Source organism: Atta cephalotes, assembly GCF_000143395.1.
Source record: "Atta cephalotes unplaced genomic scaffold scaffold00049, whole genome shotgun sequence".
NCBI classification, from domain to species: Eukaryota; Metazoa; Arthropoda; class Insecta; order Hymenoptera; family Formicidae; genus Atta; species Atta cephalotes.
This window is the reverse complement of record NW_012130113.1, coordinates 658,526-676,362: the sequence shown is the minus strand read 5'-3', so window position 1 is coordinate 676,362 and position 17,837 is coordinate 658,526. Positions and strand designations below refer to the sequence as shown.

Below are 17,837 nucleotides of genomic sequence, written 5' to 3'. Positions count from 1 at the left end.
AGAGAGAGAGAGAGAGAGAGAGAGAGAGAGAGAGAGAGAGAGAGAGAGAGAGAGAGAGAGAGAGAGAGAGAGAGACGACGACGACGTACGTACGTACGTACGTACGTACGTACGTACGTACGTAGTACGTAGTAGTACGTAGTAGTAGTAGAGAGAGAGAGAGAGAGAGAGAGAGAGAGAGAGAGAGAGAGAGAGAGAAGGAGAGAAAGAGAGAGATATAGGAGGAAAGAGAAAAAGAAAAGAAGATAGAAAGAGCCGGTCGATCCGTGCCAGGAAGCACGAATACGAGAAGTACGTTCTACGAATTCTCGCGCATTCCTGTTTTTATTATTAACGTTATTCCGAAGACACGTGTCGGATCGGGGCACGTACTGTTTACTTACGCGTGGGTGCTTCCAATGCGATCTACAGCGGCGGTGGCATCGCATAACGACGCATATAGTCGTAGTGGCAGTTTTATTGTGTTCTGAAGAAAGTTTTTCCACCTCCCCCTCTCTCCCTCTCGCTGACCGTCAACGCCGACTGTTCGACCTGCGCTGCTAAATATTTTTCGCGCCCGAGGGACGAGTGGCAGAAGGAGGGAAGGATCTGAAGGAAAGCGGACAACGGGCTCCAGATACAAAGTGTGTTTTTGTGCGACAACCGAGGACCATGTCGACTGCCGTCATGAGTAATACTTCCATGTTCGAGTGCGGCGAACATCTCTTTAAGGTAAGACTCCTGCTCTGGCTTATCTCTACGGATGTATTAACTTTAATCTTGGTTTAACTTGTTCGTTATTTTTTTCTAGTAGACATTAGAAATTAGAAAAGGATGAAGAGTAAATTAAACTGAGATTAAAGTTAATCTATAATTGGTAAAAATGTACATTCGTCGATTTATCTTATCGATTTCGATCTACTGTCGTCATGTATAATTAAGCCTACGGCAAACGGTGTGATTTTTCCTCTTGGTTTATTTGCGATTTAATAAATTAAACTAGAATTGCATCAGAACTTGGAATTTATAGTACCTAAATTACTAAATCGCAAGAAATCCAGAAAAATCGCGCCATCTGTCGCAGGCTTTATTTATTTAAATATCGTACACGACGTTTTCTTCGAATTTTCTGCATCGTTAAATTTTTACTGATAAAACATATCGATAAATAAATATTTCTTACCGATTGTTTATTATATTTATTATATTTAAAAAAATGCGATGTATAACATTGCACATCGTACATAAAATATACAAAGGATATGGGCGATATTTCGTCACGCTTGAATCTCATATTGTTAAGTAAACGAATTTTAACCTCCGAAGGGTATCGTCATATTTTGCGATACTAATAAGTATTATACAGGACTCCCCACCGAACTTTTTTTTCCAAAATTTTCTGACCTGTCTTGCTTGGTCCCATGTGCCTTTCCATTCTAGACCGGATATGCACAGGTAGATTTTTTCTACTTCAGGTATACGTAGAACGGACAACAAATGCGAATTTGTGCTTTTGCTCACATTCGATCCAATTAATTCGTAAAACAGCTAAGGCCCGGTTTGCACCAACATTATTTTAGGCCTATTCTTTTTTGCTGAACTTTGCATCAATTCATCTTTCTTCTTCTTTCCTGCTGGAGAGAAAAGGAAGAAGAACTAGTGCAAAAGTTCAGCCAAGAACAAGTCTTTTGACTTTAAGCAAAACTTAAATCTCTTTCTGTCTCTGTCTCTCTTTTGCTTTGAAACGAGATAAAGTTTTAAGCCTTGCTTAAAGTCAAAATAATATTGGTACAACCGGGTCTAAATTCTATAAACATAGAATTTATTCGAATAAACTTTATTTCGCGTTCGTTTATTGACGTCTATAGTCATTGTGAAGAGAAAAAAAGTGGAAGAAAAAGAGGAGCGATTGGCTTAGCTTTATTCTGTAAATTCATAAGCTTATTCTTTAGAAATCATAAAGTAGAATTTTCAAAATAGGCTCTTAAAGTAGTACTTTCGATTCCAACATGTCAACAATGTTTGAGAATTAATTCATTTGTTTCCGAAAACTCGAAGATCTTCGAATTTATCAAATATTACATACGTATACATTATATATAGATCGTGAGTTCTCGCAAGTTCTCCATCCTTCTCTTTGTATATGAGATCAAAGGGCCGATCAATCCATTCTGTCCGTATAATTATGAACTCGTTCTTTTAGCGTTTTATTTTTGCTAGAAGTTATTTTACGCGATAAGGATCGAAGATAACGTTGCCGCTGGGTGGATATTAAAATCCTCGATCGTATCGTTTCGGGGTCAATCTTCCGCGATCGAATCTCGTTTCCACGTTGCATCATTCGCGTTTGCCGATTCTTCCAAGAAGGCGATCGAGCACGAACATGACCGCGACACGCGTGATTCAAAGGGTCTGTTTTTTTATTCTTACACTAAAATGTCCTACAACTTTTTTCTCACTTTAGTCAAATATCAAATATACGTAAACAGTTAAGTCAATTACTTCTTTTTACTTTTTTTTTAACTAGATTTATTTTTCAATATAGTTATCTGTTTAAAAGTCACTGACTCATCAAACTACCCACGTGTAAACTATCTATTTAAGTTCCAAAGGTGTACTAATTTAGCTAAAAAAAAAAAAAATAGACCTAAGATCTCTCAGGAACTCGCGCTGTATAACGCAAGAGCATAGCGTGGGCATACGAGCGGGAAAAATATCAGACAACGGGCGAATGGATTGAGAGTAGAGAACCCTAGGAGCACCAACACGTCTACATTTATGTGGCTAATGGCGCTACGTCTGTAACAGCAAGAAAATAATGACATTTAGAAAGCGAAAGAAATTTTCTCCGAGATATCGGCAGGTGTATCGAGATTTCAACGCGACGTTCATCGATCGCAGATGTTTCTTGATATTTATGTTATATATAAAATAAATATATCCTCATACATACATTATATATATAATATACACACACACACACATATATATATATATATATATATATATATATATATATAACGATTTATTCTCGTGGAATCGTCCGATATCTTGCGATGCATCACCGATGTGATCAACAATTGTAGAACATTATCAGTTGAAGGAAAACATTAAAGTACCTTTGATAACGAAAACCTTGTAGGTGATAATTTACAAATTTCTAAATCGGAGTTGGTTAATCACAAATATGTACATTCCTTATCGACACTGAAGTCATTATCGGAATTGTTTTTTTAAATTAAATAGACGACATATTTCAATTACAGTATATTTTTGTAAAATCTATTAAATTTTCGTTTATCAATTTATTGCCGTTATCTTGTCTAGATATATACATAATCTGGAAATATCAATATTTTTAACCGATATATATATCGACCGTTTTCTTTATCTAATGTATAATACGATATGATACAAGGATATTTTCGAGCGTTTTCTTTGTTAGTTAAAATTTTTTCCATCGTGGATGATTAAATCAAATATGTTATTCTTAATTACAAAATTTTAATTTTTTTAACATAAATTTATGTTTGACTTTTAAATTTCTATTTTGAATGTAGTATGCATCGTTTAATTGAAAATTCACAAAAATTGATTTACGTTAGTAAATGTATCCCGGTAGCCCGGCGAGATCGAAACTAAATCGTAGTCGAATATATATTAATAATAATCGCTGCCAGTCACGCGGCTTATTCTTTATTTCGTCGAAAGGCCTTTATCATTTGAACGGGCGGTCGCTCATTTTCGCACGATGTAAATAAAAGACCCGTCGCGAGTCGAGTTGGAGAGACTCTCACCTTAGAGAGAACCTAGGCACAACACTCTCTTTGGTTTCTCCTCCGATGAGTGAGTTTCTCTGTGTGACGCGAGTCGAGCTTCTCTTCGAATCTCACGCGACATCGTGATTTTAAGAAGAAATATAAAAAGCTCATTTTCAATTTTTAATTGCTCTGATATGTATCGAAAACATGATATTACCGATGTTAGAGAGATACAATACTCAGAGAAAAAGACATAACAGTAGCAATTATAAGGACAATTATACAAGTTTTATGTGTACTCTCTAAAATCTTTGGAATCTAATGCTAAAGAATGACAAAGAGTGACTATTGAGCCAATGTTAAAAAAGAGTAGCTCAATTGTCAATTTTTAAGAATGAGATTTCACTTTTTAGAGTTAGATCCTACTCCAAAGATTTTGGAGAATAGAATTAATGTATAATAGTTGAATAAACTATTTTACAGTTTTTGCATTTAGTTATGTTTTACACATTAATTTTACATATATATAAAACTGTATAGCTGTCACCTTTATAGTTACTTTCATTATATTTTTTTCTGAATGCGGATGACTTGTCTTAACGAAAATTCTGAATAGTAAGACGATTTAATGACGATCGAAGTATTGTTGTTTTAAACATTTTTATCTTGTTAATTTATCTATATGCTAAAAGATTGTTAATATCTATGATTAACAATAAATTATCTTCGGATTCCTTTAAACTAAGCTTAACTAATTCCTTAAACTAAGCACTCCTTCGCTAAGCACATTTGTGTAAAATGTGTTTTAAAATTCAGCATAAAAGAAGCATTGAATCAGCATCTGAAGAGCTTCTGTTTCTTCTGTAATGAATTCCTTTGGTAGGAAGTTCCGCTTAAGTGATTGTGTCGGGTTTCTGTCCTCTAATTAGAAATGGGTATAAAGTTATAGACTCTTTGACACGTGTTTCATGACATTCCGTCATATTCCATTAAGTTAAGATTATATATTGTAACTCATTGCATCTCTCAGTTAATTTATTTAGTACGTGATTTGTTTATATAAAGTTCTACGTTTTTCAATTCAATTTCTAAAGTATTAATTATTAATTTCGCTTACCTAAGAGAGGAACTCTCTGAATGCTAGAACATAAAAGAGAAACAAAGTATAAAAAACAAGATGATATGAAGATAATAAGATATAAATATGACAAATGCGCGCGCGGCACGTAGAAACGCGATTATCGCAGACAGGAGAAGCAATATTTCATTACTTGATAATCTTTTTTTCTACCGCTTCGTGGAGAACAATTCATAACAATCGTTCTCTATTAGAGACGTGTTATTTTTCTTTCTGATTGCGTCTCGATTCTTCTCTCGCGAAGAGATGCGATCGACATCGCACGTGTCGCAGCGAGAATTCGTGCGCGGAATCGCGCTGGTACTCGATGGTACAGCTTATACGCGTGAGTGTATTGGTGCATGTTGAATTAACAAATGCATTCTCTCTCTCTCCCTCCCCCCCTCCTCTCTCTCTCTCTTTCTCTCTCTCTTGCTCTTGCGGTTCCGTTCTTACTTCACACTCTCGATTGCATCGTCGTACAACATGACAGAGACAGAAAGGCGTTATTTATTATGCATCCTGCACGACGCAGTGTTCGAGCGCTCTGACAAATACATGTGAATATTTACTCGGAAAAACTCGCGTGCACATTAACAGCGACATTAACAGAGACATTAAATGAGACTTGGACTCTGACGAGACAAAGCATATATGTCGTCACGAACAGTATGCGAGCCGTATTTATTAAGCCGTAATTTTACTAATGAAAAGGAAAGAAGTGACGTATGACAATATTCGGCGCTTCTTACGATCAACATTGCTATTCTTTCTCGACACAAACGGTATACCGGAATTTTTTTCGCGAATCTGTAAGACTTTTTAAATACTCTTCCTCATTCCATGTACTTTCTCATTCCATGTACAGATAGGCTTTAAATAAATGTCATTTAGTTTATGAAGTTATAACATTTATTAAAGGGAAAATGTATTATTGTTTGTGGCAAGTATGAGATTGTTGCTTTTTATATTGCAAATGACTTTTGTATCTACGTCAAAAATAGCCTATCGAAATCGTATTCTGCTCTTTTATTTATTTCCGAGTTTCACGTGTTAAACGAATGACGCGATTTGTTTTCATATGTTTTTGTGTGGTTTTGCGTATTTACGCGGATTTCTCGATGTGACTTTGATAGGATTGTTCGCTATCTCGTTCGTCACAAGCTATTGTATGAAATTCGTACAATACATCGATTTCGTCGATATCGAATGTGGTTCTGATAATTATTAAGATATGTAGTAATGAAATGATTAACATCAAGATTTTTTCGATATGTTCAAAGAAATTTTTATAGATTGGAAAGATATGAAATAGTTTTTGTATCATGATATTGCCAAATGTGGTTTCGATTTATACATACAGAATATATTGATTTATTTCTTTGTAATTAAAATGATATAACTTAAATATGATACGTAAGATCGAATAGACAAGCACATGAGATAAAAGGAATTTAAAAATGTTACTGCATATATTATTTAATTAATATTCGATTATTAGACAATATGACGTATATTGCGAAAGAAGAATGATTACAATCTCTCTGTAAACATCATTTTCATCTGTTGTTTATCCTTCGCTCGTCCATTATAGAGAATAATACAAGGATACGCGATTGCTTCATGCAGAAATATTGCGAAACCGCCATTTTCCCGACATGTCTGCGACGCGATATCGCCTTTGCGTTATTGTCATTGAAACTGATACTAATCGAGAGGCTAAGCGAACGAAACACGACGACAGACGCTTTGTTGACTATTGTCTTATTCAACTACTATATTCTGATACGTGCAATGTAACATGCGTACAAGAAATTGATTGTTCGCACACGTATTTGGCAAGAAACTCTCAATCTCTCGATAAAGAATCGCAGCTACTGTTTCTCTTAGCTTTATTTGCGGTCGGGAGGGCATCCAGGATCCATTCTTGGACATCTTGCATCAAATGAGCGCAATAAAAGAAAGAACGGGAAGATCATCAGGTTCGCGACAATCCTGTCGACGCGTTACCGTGAGCATTATTTCCTGAAAGCATGCCCATATGTCGTTATACGTTTCTTCGTCGTGTAATTATGCGTGGCGCGCGAGCGCGCATGGTATCATACGATTTCCGGTGAGTCCGCTACTGTGAGCTACTGTTGGCTCACTTGTCATTTCCCGTCTTATTATCATGTGTATGCGGTTATAAGCATACGCAAATTCTGAAAAGGAAGAGAGAACGAGAGAGAGAGAGAAGCGAGGGGGGAAATGGATTGTCTCAGAAATTATTATTGCGCGTCGCCGACGACCTTTGCCAACGGTGATAGCCTGTAATCTGCGCGAAATCAAATCGCGATATTACAAATACGCGAAAATAATCTGTGTTTATTCGCGATAGCGAAAATACATCATTTAAAGATATATTTTTTTATATGTAACACTGCCGAGAATTTATTTCATGGATATCTTAATGCTTTCGTAATTGCAGATACATTGTCGTCACGATAGGCTTACTTGACATTTGTGTAGCCCTGAAATATTTTTCTGCTTTAAAACTCGTGATTCCTGATTTTTAATTCAATCACGAGATTCGATCATTAACATGCATGTTTTTAGAAAATAATTCCCGTAATCATTTTTCGGATGTTTCCTTTTGCCTTTCAATCTTGGATTTTACTGCTAACGAGAGTCTTTCCTTTTCTCCCTTTTGCACGGTAACCGTGTGTAACTTTCCTCGGCAATTTCTCCTCAGCTCGATTTCGAAACTCGATCGGGTGGACTTTCGACTTTCGATATTTCGACGAGCACAGTCAAAATCATTGTTGATCCTTGCGAGATGCGAAAATTTTGGTTGCAAGAGCTTGATATGAGATATCATGAATTTTACTGAAAATTTTATTTTTATTGTAAATTTCAGATGTCACATATTTGCATTGATAGCGATGTTAATTTGACCTTACTAAAATTCATCGAACGATATGATGAATCATTGAATAGATTATTATATCTATATACATACAACAGTCTGCCGTGGAGCTGAGTCAGAAGTAAAAAATAAAATGAAATAATGAATATAATTTAAGTAAAGCTCCCTCATTGTCATATCAAACAAATGCTGTACAAACGTCAAAAGCGTTTCTGATAATATATATGAAACCAATCGAATTTTAAATTTAAATGCAAGCTAAAGACTATTTGTAAATAAGATAATTTATATAAAATTATGATCACACATTTTCAGTTCTTTTAGAATGGTATTCCGTTTTTAGACCGTCTTAAGTAATGTCTTAAATAATGTTTAATATGACTCTCTGATTGGTTCATGATATTTTAAGATTGTACTTAAGACGGTCTTAATATAAGATCCGACTATGAATATCAGCCTCAGTATCCGAAGTATGAAAACAAATCTGAGATTATCAAAACTCGTTTCTGTGTCTAACAGGGAATTCGATTTTTACAATGCGTGAAATCTATATATATCCCATCGCTTTCAACACCCTCTCGCGAAACTGGCTCTTCGGAGCAGAGATACGTGTGCACGGCCGCGGCAACAAAATCCTTTGGATTTTTCTAAAAGCGAAAACCTCGCTCCGAGCGTGTAGCGTGCCTGTACATTGGTAGCGGCAACAAAAAGCCGCTCGGTGAACGCGAGCCATGAAGAAGGGGCGTAGGAACCTGTTGCTTCAGGTCTGCCAGTGCTGAAGGAGTGATCGAGAGAATGAAAGGGAGTAGAGAAGGAAGGTGGGATACTCGGGGGACCCCTCTTTGTGCACCGATCTGCCCCTGCTTCTCCTGTACCCGACTCTTGGCCAGCATTGGCGTAGCATGATCTTGGAGTCCCCTCCTCCCACCCTTTTGTATTCCCCGGGCTTCCCTCCGACACGACAAATTTTCCCATATTTTTGAAAAGATCCACTGCACGCCATCACAAAAGGATAACGCCAAGACCCGACCGTTCTTCTGCAACTCGTTGCATCGGTTTCTGAAACTGCTTTTTCGCGAAGTATTGTGAGGCAGGTTCGGCCGGTTTTTACACAGAGATTTTTGTGCGATTCTTGATCTTTTAGACGGTTGAAATGGCCTGTTTTCGTCTGCCGCGAACGCTTCTCACGATGCAAAAATGAGCGAGAAATTATGCCAGTCGCGATGTAAGAAGTTCATAATGAAACTATTATATAATCATAATGAAACTATTGTAACCATTGCTGCTACACGATACTGGGTAACATTAAAATTTGGAAGGAATTAGAATAAAGAAATTTTGCTATTTTATGATATTTTAAATGCAGTGTTTTAAAATCTAATTATAATACGATATTTAAGCAATGATCTATAAATATCATCACCCTGAAATTATTTATATTTCAATTCATTGATCTAAAAATCTCGAATCTTTATTATATGTTTTTTATAAATGTACAAATCCAATTATTTTTGAAGATTCGAAGTTATCTATCTATAATAAACCAATAGTATTTATTTGAATTAATATAATTCGCATTAATTTTAAGAAATTTTTGATAATAAATATTTGATTAGAAATTTGAATATATGTAATATATTTTAAGTTTATATGTATATTCAATTTTCTAATCAAATATGTATTATGGAAAATATCTAAAAATTAATTTGAATTACAATATATTAATTCAAGTAAAAATGATGAGTATATACATTACAGATTATTTTAGTGTATTAAAGTATATTTATAAATTAGAGATGTTTCTCTTTGTAGTTAAGACATTCGTTATGGCATTTTTTGAAAGAAACAATATACAAAGCGATTTATATTTCTCATCATTTTTCATCGTAAATTTGTGAATAGCTACGCAAACGGCAACGGGTTCTCTTCACGATAAAAGCCGGCCCTTTTTCCGTATTCATGAAAAGGGACTGGTGAATACAAAAGACGTAAAGAGGGAAGGACACGAGCCATTTCCGCGCACCTTGCACTTTCCGCATTGGTTCGCCTTCGTCGATGCTCCTCGAATGCCGACTTAACCTTTCGCGATCCGAGATAATTTGGAGAAATTATATCATATTAAACGTTCTATATTTACGTCAATATTGTCATTGTTGCGTAACGTTAATGGAAGTTTTGCGTCATGTGCAATAACACATTATATAATTGAAAAATATCGGAAACTTGGAGCGGAATAAAATCAAGAGTAATATTAGTTATTTTATTAGCAGGACATAAAAAATTCAGGATTTTTATTCGCAAAATAGTAACGTTTTGAATAAAATAATGTCACAAATATTATATAATAATAAATTTCCTTAATTAAAATAAGGAAAATAAGGAATTTATATAATTTTTTTATCTAGCAGTTTATATAAAAATTGCAATATTTTTGGTTTATGAAACATCGATGCGATGTATACATGCAATAAGCGTAAGCATCGATTATTGAGCCTCAAAGGGTTAAATTCTACCTCACACGAGAGAAAGCGAGAGTACCGAGAAGCGTCTGTCGACGGCTCTCGATTTCACTTTCACGCTTGATTTAAACGATGATTCTCAAAGTTTCTAATCTGAACTGTTTCGGCAACCTGATCATCACGCTCCAAGTAAATTCAAGGATTGATTTTCGATTTTTTTATTCATTTATCATAAGAGGGAAAAAATAAAAATTTCATATCGATTATATTCGTTTGTATAGTTGATGTAATAAGTAGAAAAAAAAATCGAACAGCGACTAATAATTATCGAATTTTATTTCATCTGCTATATAATATTAATAAAAATACGTTTTCTATATAAAGAGGAACAAGTTCTTTTTTTTAATTTAGGTTCACACAGAGCTATATTTCAAATTATTTATGTTCTTATGAGGATGGAACATAAATGATTTGAAGTAAATTTAGGCCATTGTATAATACGTCATTATTTTAAGTCACGTCGGCTTGAAAGTATTTAATTAAAATTCATTACTGCTGTATGAAATTTGTTTCTCCGATCTTGATGCTGCGATGAATTAAGCTAACCATGTATGCAAGTTAACAAACGCGCGTTTCAATTAAGGCTAGACAAAAGAGATTTTTCTAACTTACAGTCATACTTTCTTCTTGATTAAAATTGTTAATTGCTAATCTGCGCATATGTCTGTTTCGCGTGCGCTATGATTTTTCTCAGAATGTCACATTGCATCGCGATTTATTTTCTGGCCACCGGTAACGTTAAAATAACAACGATAAATACGAGGTCTTCCACATTATATTTGCAACCTTTTGCAATATTAGACTGCGTTGCAGTTAGTACCATTCATTTAAATTGCTTGTTCAAGTCGCGGTCGCCAGTCTTCGGTCAGAAAAACTGCTTAGCAATTTTGGTCATTTGACGAGAGTGTTCATATTTCATGCTATAGTATAGATATTTCCGGTCTTCAATTTCGATACACGAAGTGTGTTTTCTTTCAAAGTATGAAGCAGAGAAGCCGATATTTTTTTTTAAATTTTATTGTACAATGAAAACGTAACGCGACTTAAGTAATTTATAATAATATACAATATAAATAACATAATATAAATAATAAATAATATAATGGATAATAATTCTAAATTTAACTTATCCGAATAAGAAAAAGTGGAACAAACGTAATATTTTCGGTTAAGTTTTAAAACTTATGGTTCAAAAAACAGTGCTGCGCGTAATATTTACATTTATTTTTAATGTTATGAAAAATAAGACAATGATCTAAGTGCATATTCATTTTTTGATCAATTATTATGATGAATAATTGCATGTATGGTGCATGTTTGTGATGCATCAGTAGCATTCGAGCGTAGAATTCAAGCATCAAAAATTAGACAGTCCGGTGAAATCGCGAATTAGTTAACGAAAAATTGATAAGACGTACTGCACGCGCGAAACGTGTTTGGCAAAACAAGATAAGTCAGTTAAATTTGCAATCATGCAGACTGTAATATAACTCTGTATCCCTTCATGCAAGTAATCAACTCGACTTGATTTATGCATACAAATAAAAAGATGCATTTCCTTTCACGAGCGAAGATTAAGTTCCGATTATTGCGGTCAAAGCGCCATTAATTGCACGGGTAATAAAGAACGAAATAATACACACGCTTTAATATGAAACGGAAATGTATCCATGTATTTTGCTTGCGGCGAAATAATTGTCTATACTCACCGTTTGCTTTTGAGATGATCGAAATTTACAGTATCAGATCGCACGTGACTACAATCAGGTTATTTCCACGATTCGTTCCCCAATGTCGGAAACTCTATATTACCGTTAATTCATTGCGTGATACCGGCGATATGCCAACTCGGTTATTTTTCTGTCGTGGACGATCTTCGGAAATAATTGAAATCTTCTTATAGGTAGGCTTGGCTAATGTACATGTTAGTATTAAGATTTCTTATCTATCGACGAATTTTTTTTCTTGATTATGCTAATTGCATTCCACTCGTGGAAATTTTTAAATAGAATCTTATACATAAAATTTGTATGAGTAATTATCTATAATTTATAAATTATTTATCTATTTAAATTTCGTGCATTTTTTTATAATTTATTATCATTGCTAAAAATAATATCTTAAATCATCGATTTGTTATTATCTATATATTTATTAATCATGCATTACTGAATTTCATTTATAAATTATATTTTTAAAAATTATTCAATTTCACAAGATTGCAATAATACAAGAATGACCGTAAAGTATTTCGTCTCTCTTTTTTATAAAAATAACCGCAAAAAGATCGAGAAATATTTCCTGTGTTTGATACACACGGAATCATCTGAAGACCACAAATAGTTCTCGGAATGATTCGTCGGTTACGTATTTCCCAGTAAATTGATTCGGTCGCGCATAAAAATCGCGGAACGTATTCGATGTTCGCCTGACGTTTGTCGCATAATGACGTGGCGTCTTCACGTCTTCGCGTCGTCGTCGTCAAGAATGAAAAACCGCGGAGTTGCGGGCCCGAAAGTCTCCCACGTTCTTTCTTCCTCGGCTTTCTGCGAAAAAGAGCAAAGCGGGAGAGAGAGAAAGAGCGAGCGAGCGTGGAGGTGGGAGAGCGTGGGGTCACGAGACGGAGGGAAAGAAAAAAAAGGAACAGAAAGAAACAAAGGAGCCCGGGGAGAGCCGGCGGTATGAAAACAGGCGCAGTCCTCTCTACGCGAATGTAAACGTGTATACGCACGTACATATATACACGCGCACGTATGTGCAATACAGTGACGCATCGGCGCATTGTGGATGGCGCATGCACCCGCGTGTTGTGTATGCAACGGCCGCTCGTAAACGCACGTGTGCGTCTTTTACGCGCAGGAAAGTCTTCGCGGTCACGCGGCCGACCGACGCCTGAATCACGCATCTTATTTTACGAGCGGCCGGGGCCTCGCACACGCGTATTTTAGTATATCCATATATCATCCCGCGTGTGTTTCACCGTCGTTGATGCACACGCGGGAGCGTCAATGCGGTCTGACACTCGAACACTCGACAGTTAGATTTCTTCGCCATATTTGGGAAACGTAGATAGTCTCTCCACTTGCGTAATTGATAGCTGAGATTACTTCAGTTTTGTGAAGGACGGAAAGAATCGTACGTGAAACTTCGCTATGAATGCGGATGCACTGTGAATGACTCTCGATTGCGCAGCAGTGTCAATTTCCCGTTTATAACCGCACGGCTTTAATTGACAACCATCGAAATTTATTATCTTGATTAGTTCGGGTTTTGATCCTGGATAGACATTGGAGACTTATGACTTGTATCTTCAGTTGACATTTTTAGTGCTTAACTCTCCTCTAGAATTATATTTTTATTCCTTCGTCTGCAATTAGGGTCTTTTTTATCCAAGTTTTTTTATTGTTCTATAGGTTTTCAAAAACTATAAAAAAAATTCAAGGTTATTTTTCAATATGTCTATTAAATTGCTAAATAGTTTTTTAATTTAAATTTACAGATATTTTTAGAAGAGGTGGACTCTGCCTTCCTTTATTTTACAGAAATTTTAGAGTAAAATTTTGCTCGTACCAAAAAAGACTTAAATTGCAGACAGAGATTTAATACAGTTTTGCAAAGTTCTATATATATATTCCATATTTAATGAGGTTTTTTTTTTATAATTCTATTTATCGTATTATGAATAATTTTTGTACGACTTTTAGTTGCTGCAATTGTTAAGACCGGTGTGAGTCATACCATTTTGCTTCTCGACCATTCGAATGGACGTATGAATGCAGGTCTAAGTCACGTCATCTGCTTTCATTGCTTGTTCACTCATCAAAACTGATTGCGATAACGATTGCCTTGTCGCATATATTCGGTAGCTATCAACTCGGCATAGTTCACGGGGATAAATTTAGCATGCAGCATTGGCACAACACGTTCCTCGTATTGTTCCATTGCATTGTTCTTTATCGCGAATCGGTGTACGAGTTGAGCTCCTTCGTGAGACCAGAAGAGGAAAAAAGATGCTACTACTTTTTCCTCGCACGTCGAACGCGTATTATGCGCCGCGCGCACGAACGTGCGCGTGATGCGCGTTGCACGCGAATCGCCACGCCGATGCGCTCGATGCATCTCGAACATCTCGCGAACCCAGGAATGCCGACGCTTAATTTCCGATTAATTTGCATGTGATACGATCTCTCGGAGACTAATTGAATTCATCGGAGATTCGCGATGAGAATGGCCGTAACTTATGCATTATGCATATCGATCATGATTTATTTTACTTTATTTGTTTAGATATTGCTTGTTTTTATAGTTATATCACAATTTTTTAATCGATGACTACTTACTTCTTCGCGATCTGGGTAATCCCCGATATTTATGTATATGAATAGTTAACTAGATTAATTAAAAGTCGAAGATCTTTCTCCGAATTTATCTTGTGTTGAATTATTGCTAATTTATCAGTTATCAGTTTGTAATTTTTTTTGATTAACTTTAATTCATAGCGTGGATACAATTAAACTCGTAAGAGCGTACATTATATTATATATTAAATTAAAATAGCGATGAAAAATACTTAATTTATTTATACTCTCAATTACATAATTATTAATAATTTTGGAATTGAGTTTCGGCGATTAATCTTATGGCATAACAATTAAATAAAACATTTAATATTCGTAGGAAATTTATATAGGAAAATATAAAAAATATAAGCAATGAAAAAAATCACACATTTAATATATATCATTATTTTGTTATTAGTTTTATTCAAAATTTAATTTTGTCATACCAAAATCAATGTCAATGAACAAAAGTCAAATTTTTTACATTGACGTTCAATACAATTAAATTGAATCTAAAAAAGTATCTTGACAGCAGAAAGGTTGTTTCTCTCGCGCGATGATATTTCTATTATTTCATTCACTTAATAACGAGTCACGGGGAAAATGGTGGAACGCGTAACGAACTTACCGCATCGGTTTTTTTCCACTGATTGCGAGAAGAAGAAACGAGTGCCGACAGATTGTACAGGGCGTGACCTATCTTGAGTTCAGTCGAGAGTATCTTAAATTATAGTATCTCCCGCTGTATGAGCGTCGATTTAATGCACCTTGAAGTCATTAGCGCAATACACCGATGAGTCTGAATCACGCGGCGATGTATTTCGCGAGCAATTAAATCCTTATCCGTGTTCACGAGCGCGCACAGGAACGCGGCGGAGAGAAAAATGTCACCGAGTTCCGCGATTATTCAACCGTGCAGGCTGCAAGCCGCTGTGACTAGTATGCGCATTGTCTACCGGTAATTCTCGTGAAACATATGCGGCACTATGATTACAAATTTGCTAACGTGGATTTATGACGAACTCTTGAACTCCCAGATGACGGAATGTACAAAATCAGCTGTCACTAATGTCACAATTACATTTGACATTTGAAAATTACTTTTTGCGTTTTTCTACATCGCCGTTCTTCAACTTGACCATAAAATATTCTTCTTTGTGTTAATTATATTTTCTATATTTTTGTATAAAAATGTGAATTGATTTTTTTTTTGGAAAATAGATATGCTTATAGTCGTATGCAAAGAAAGGGCTCCCCTCTAAAATTTATCAAGAAAAAATCAATTAAGATGTAAAAATTTTCACGACGAAAAATTAAATGCTCATAGCCCAATTTGTGATTCACACATTATTCGTAAGAAAATTCGTTGAAGATCTTTGAAATCCAGATCCTGACAGGATCCATTCTTCAAGGTGCACTATGAAAATTTCATTTTTTGAAACATGAAGTGTTAACAGATTCTAACTTTAATATAAGTATTTTAATAAGTTTTGTATAAAGATAAATAAAAAATTTTTTAAATAAAATAATTAATATATATTTATTATTAATTAATTAATACATTTTTCTCCTCTGACTGAAAAAAGTCCTGGGTATACATCTATAAATATTTATATATCCAACTATATTTTAAGAACTGAATGGAAAATAACAGATCTCCATAAAATATTTTAAAATATCCTATGACTGTGTAATGCAGTTAGTATAAATATTGTTAAAAATATATGCATATACTAAGACACAAATTTCAGTTTTAAAAGCGTCATTTATAATGGTGAGGCAGTTTAATAAAGTTGCATATAATCCTGCCATATTATTTTCTTGTGAATTATGATCTTTTGGAGACTATATATCATTGAGCAGTAACGTATTTCATGAAGCTTCAGTTTCACCAATTGAACGTCCTACACACGCAAATCATCCTACGCGTGCAGGTCTATGTGCAGGCAGTCGTGACCGACTGAACCATGACCGATTCTTGACGGCATGATGACAGTGTCAACAACCGCTGTAGCCTGCAATAGCCCATTCGCATTATTGCTCTCTACGATTCATAATTATCTAACTCGAGACAGAAAAGAAACTTTAATAATCTAAAGTTTTAACTTATCTCTATTATTGTGCTTCGCACAATAAAAGGAACGGGGACCAGAGAACAGAGAATAAGATTCAGATTTTCAACTTATCAGAAATTATAAATTTATACAATACATGATTTCTGATAGTTTGAAATTCTTATTCTGTTCTTTGTTCCCTGTTCCTTTTATTGTACGGAGCTCCTAAGGGATGAGAGTTGTAAGTAATGTATTTTCCTTTCTGAATAATTTAAATCATCGCTTTTGTTTGCACAAACTATTGTACAGTTTATAAATTCTCTCATGTAGGTATAAAGAATTACTTTCGTTTGAACAAAGAAAAAGAGAAAGTCTAAATCACGCTTTCTAATTTTTTGTTCTTACGCATTATTTTCATTTTTTACTTATTCTTCCTCAAAATTAATTTATTAAATATTATGTTTATCGAGAAACGATATTATATTTAAGATATTTATATGTAATATTTCAACAATTTTTAGAAATTAAAAAGTAAAAAATTGATTTGATATATCAGAGAAACATGATGTAATGTAGGTAGATGTTAGGCAAGGACTGTCCATTAGAACAAATCCGTTTCCTTATCCACTTTATCTGTTAATACGTTCTAGTACAATGTAACACGCAGTAGCATCAAACATTGTTACATTAGATTCACTGCGGATAAACTAGAGGATGTCGAGCATGGAGCATTAAATCACCGATAAAATCTGACATATCTCATACCGTAACTTTACTAACTCGATTTATACTGACTACTAGTTTTCATATAGTTTTAACATATTGCTCTCTCTTTTGTCTCTTCTATACTTCACTGTATAGACAATATCTTTTTTAAACGACTTCTAGACACTCAATATTATTGTACAATTATTTTGTACAATATTATTGATGTTCTCTTTGAACAATTTAAAGCAAATAATTTGGAGACTCAATATAGCTTGCAGATGATCAATAACATTGTGCAATAATATTGATCATCTAGAGGTTGCTTTAGAGACGCGCATTTACAAAATGTACGACCTCTTTCCGATTTTCAACTCCCATCCTTTTGTTGCACAATAACGGAGCAACGCTGCTCTTACTTGTGCCTATTAAAGTTTCTACTCGTTTTTACGAGACG

The 17,837-nt window shown here is 34.8% G+C and overlaps 1 protein-coding gene across 1 annotated transcript in view; it reads left to right on the top strand.

Annotated features, from left to right (window-relative positions):
* Positions 1–651: 651 nt before the first annotated feature.
* LOC105622876 (protein TIS11) overlaps positions 652–17,837 on the top strand; it is a 28,745-nt gene continuing 11,559 nt past the window's right edge. Inside the window, exon 1 of the mRNA XM_012204285.1 lies at positions 652–711. Coding sequence (XP_012059675.1) covers positions 652–711 — 60 coding nt within the window. The remainder of the gene's footprint in view (positions 712–17,837) is intronic.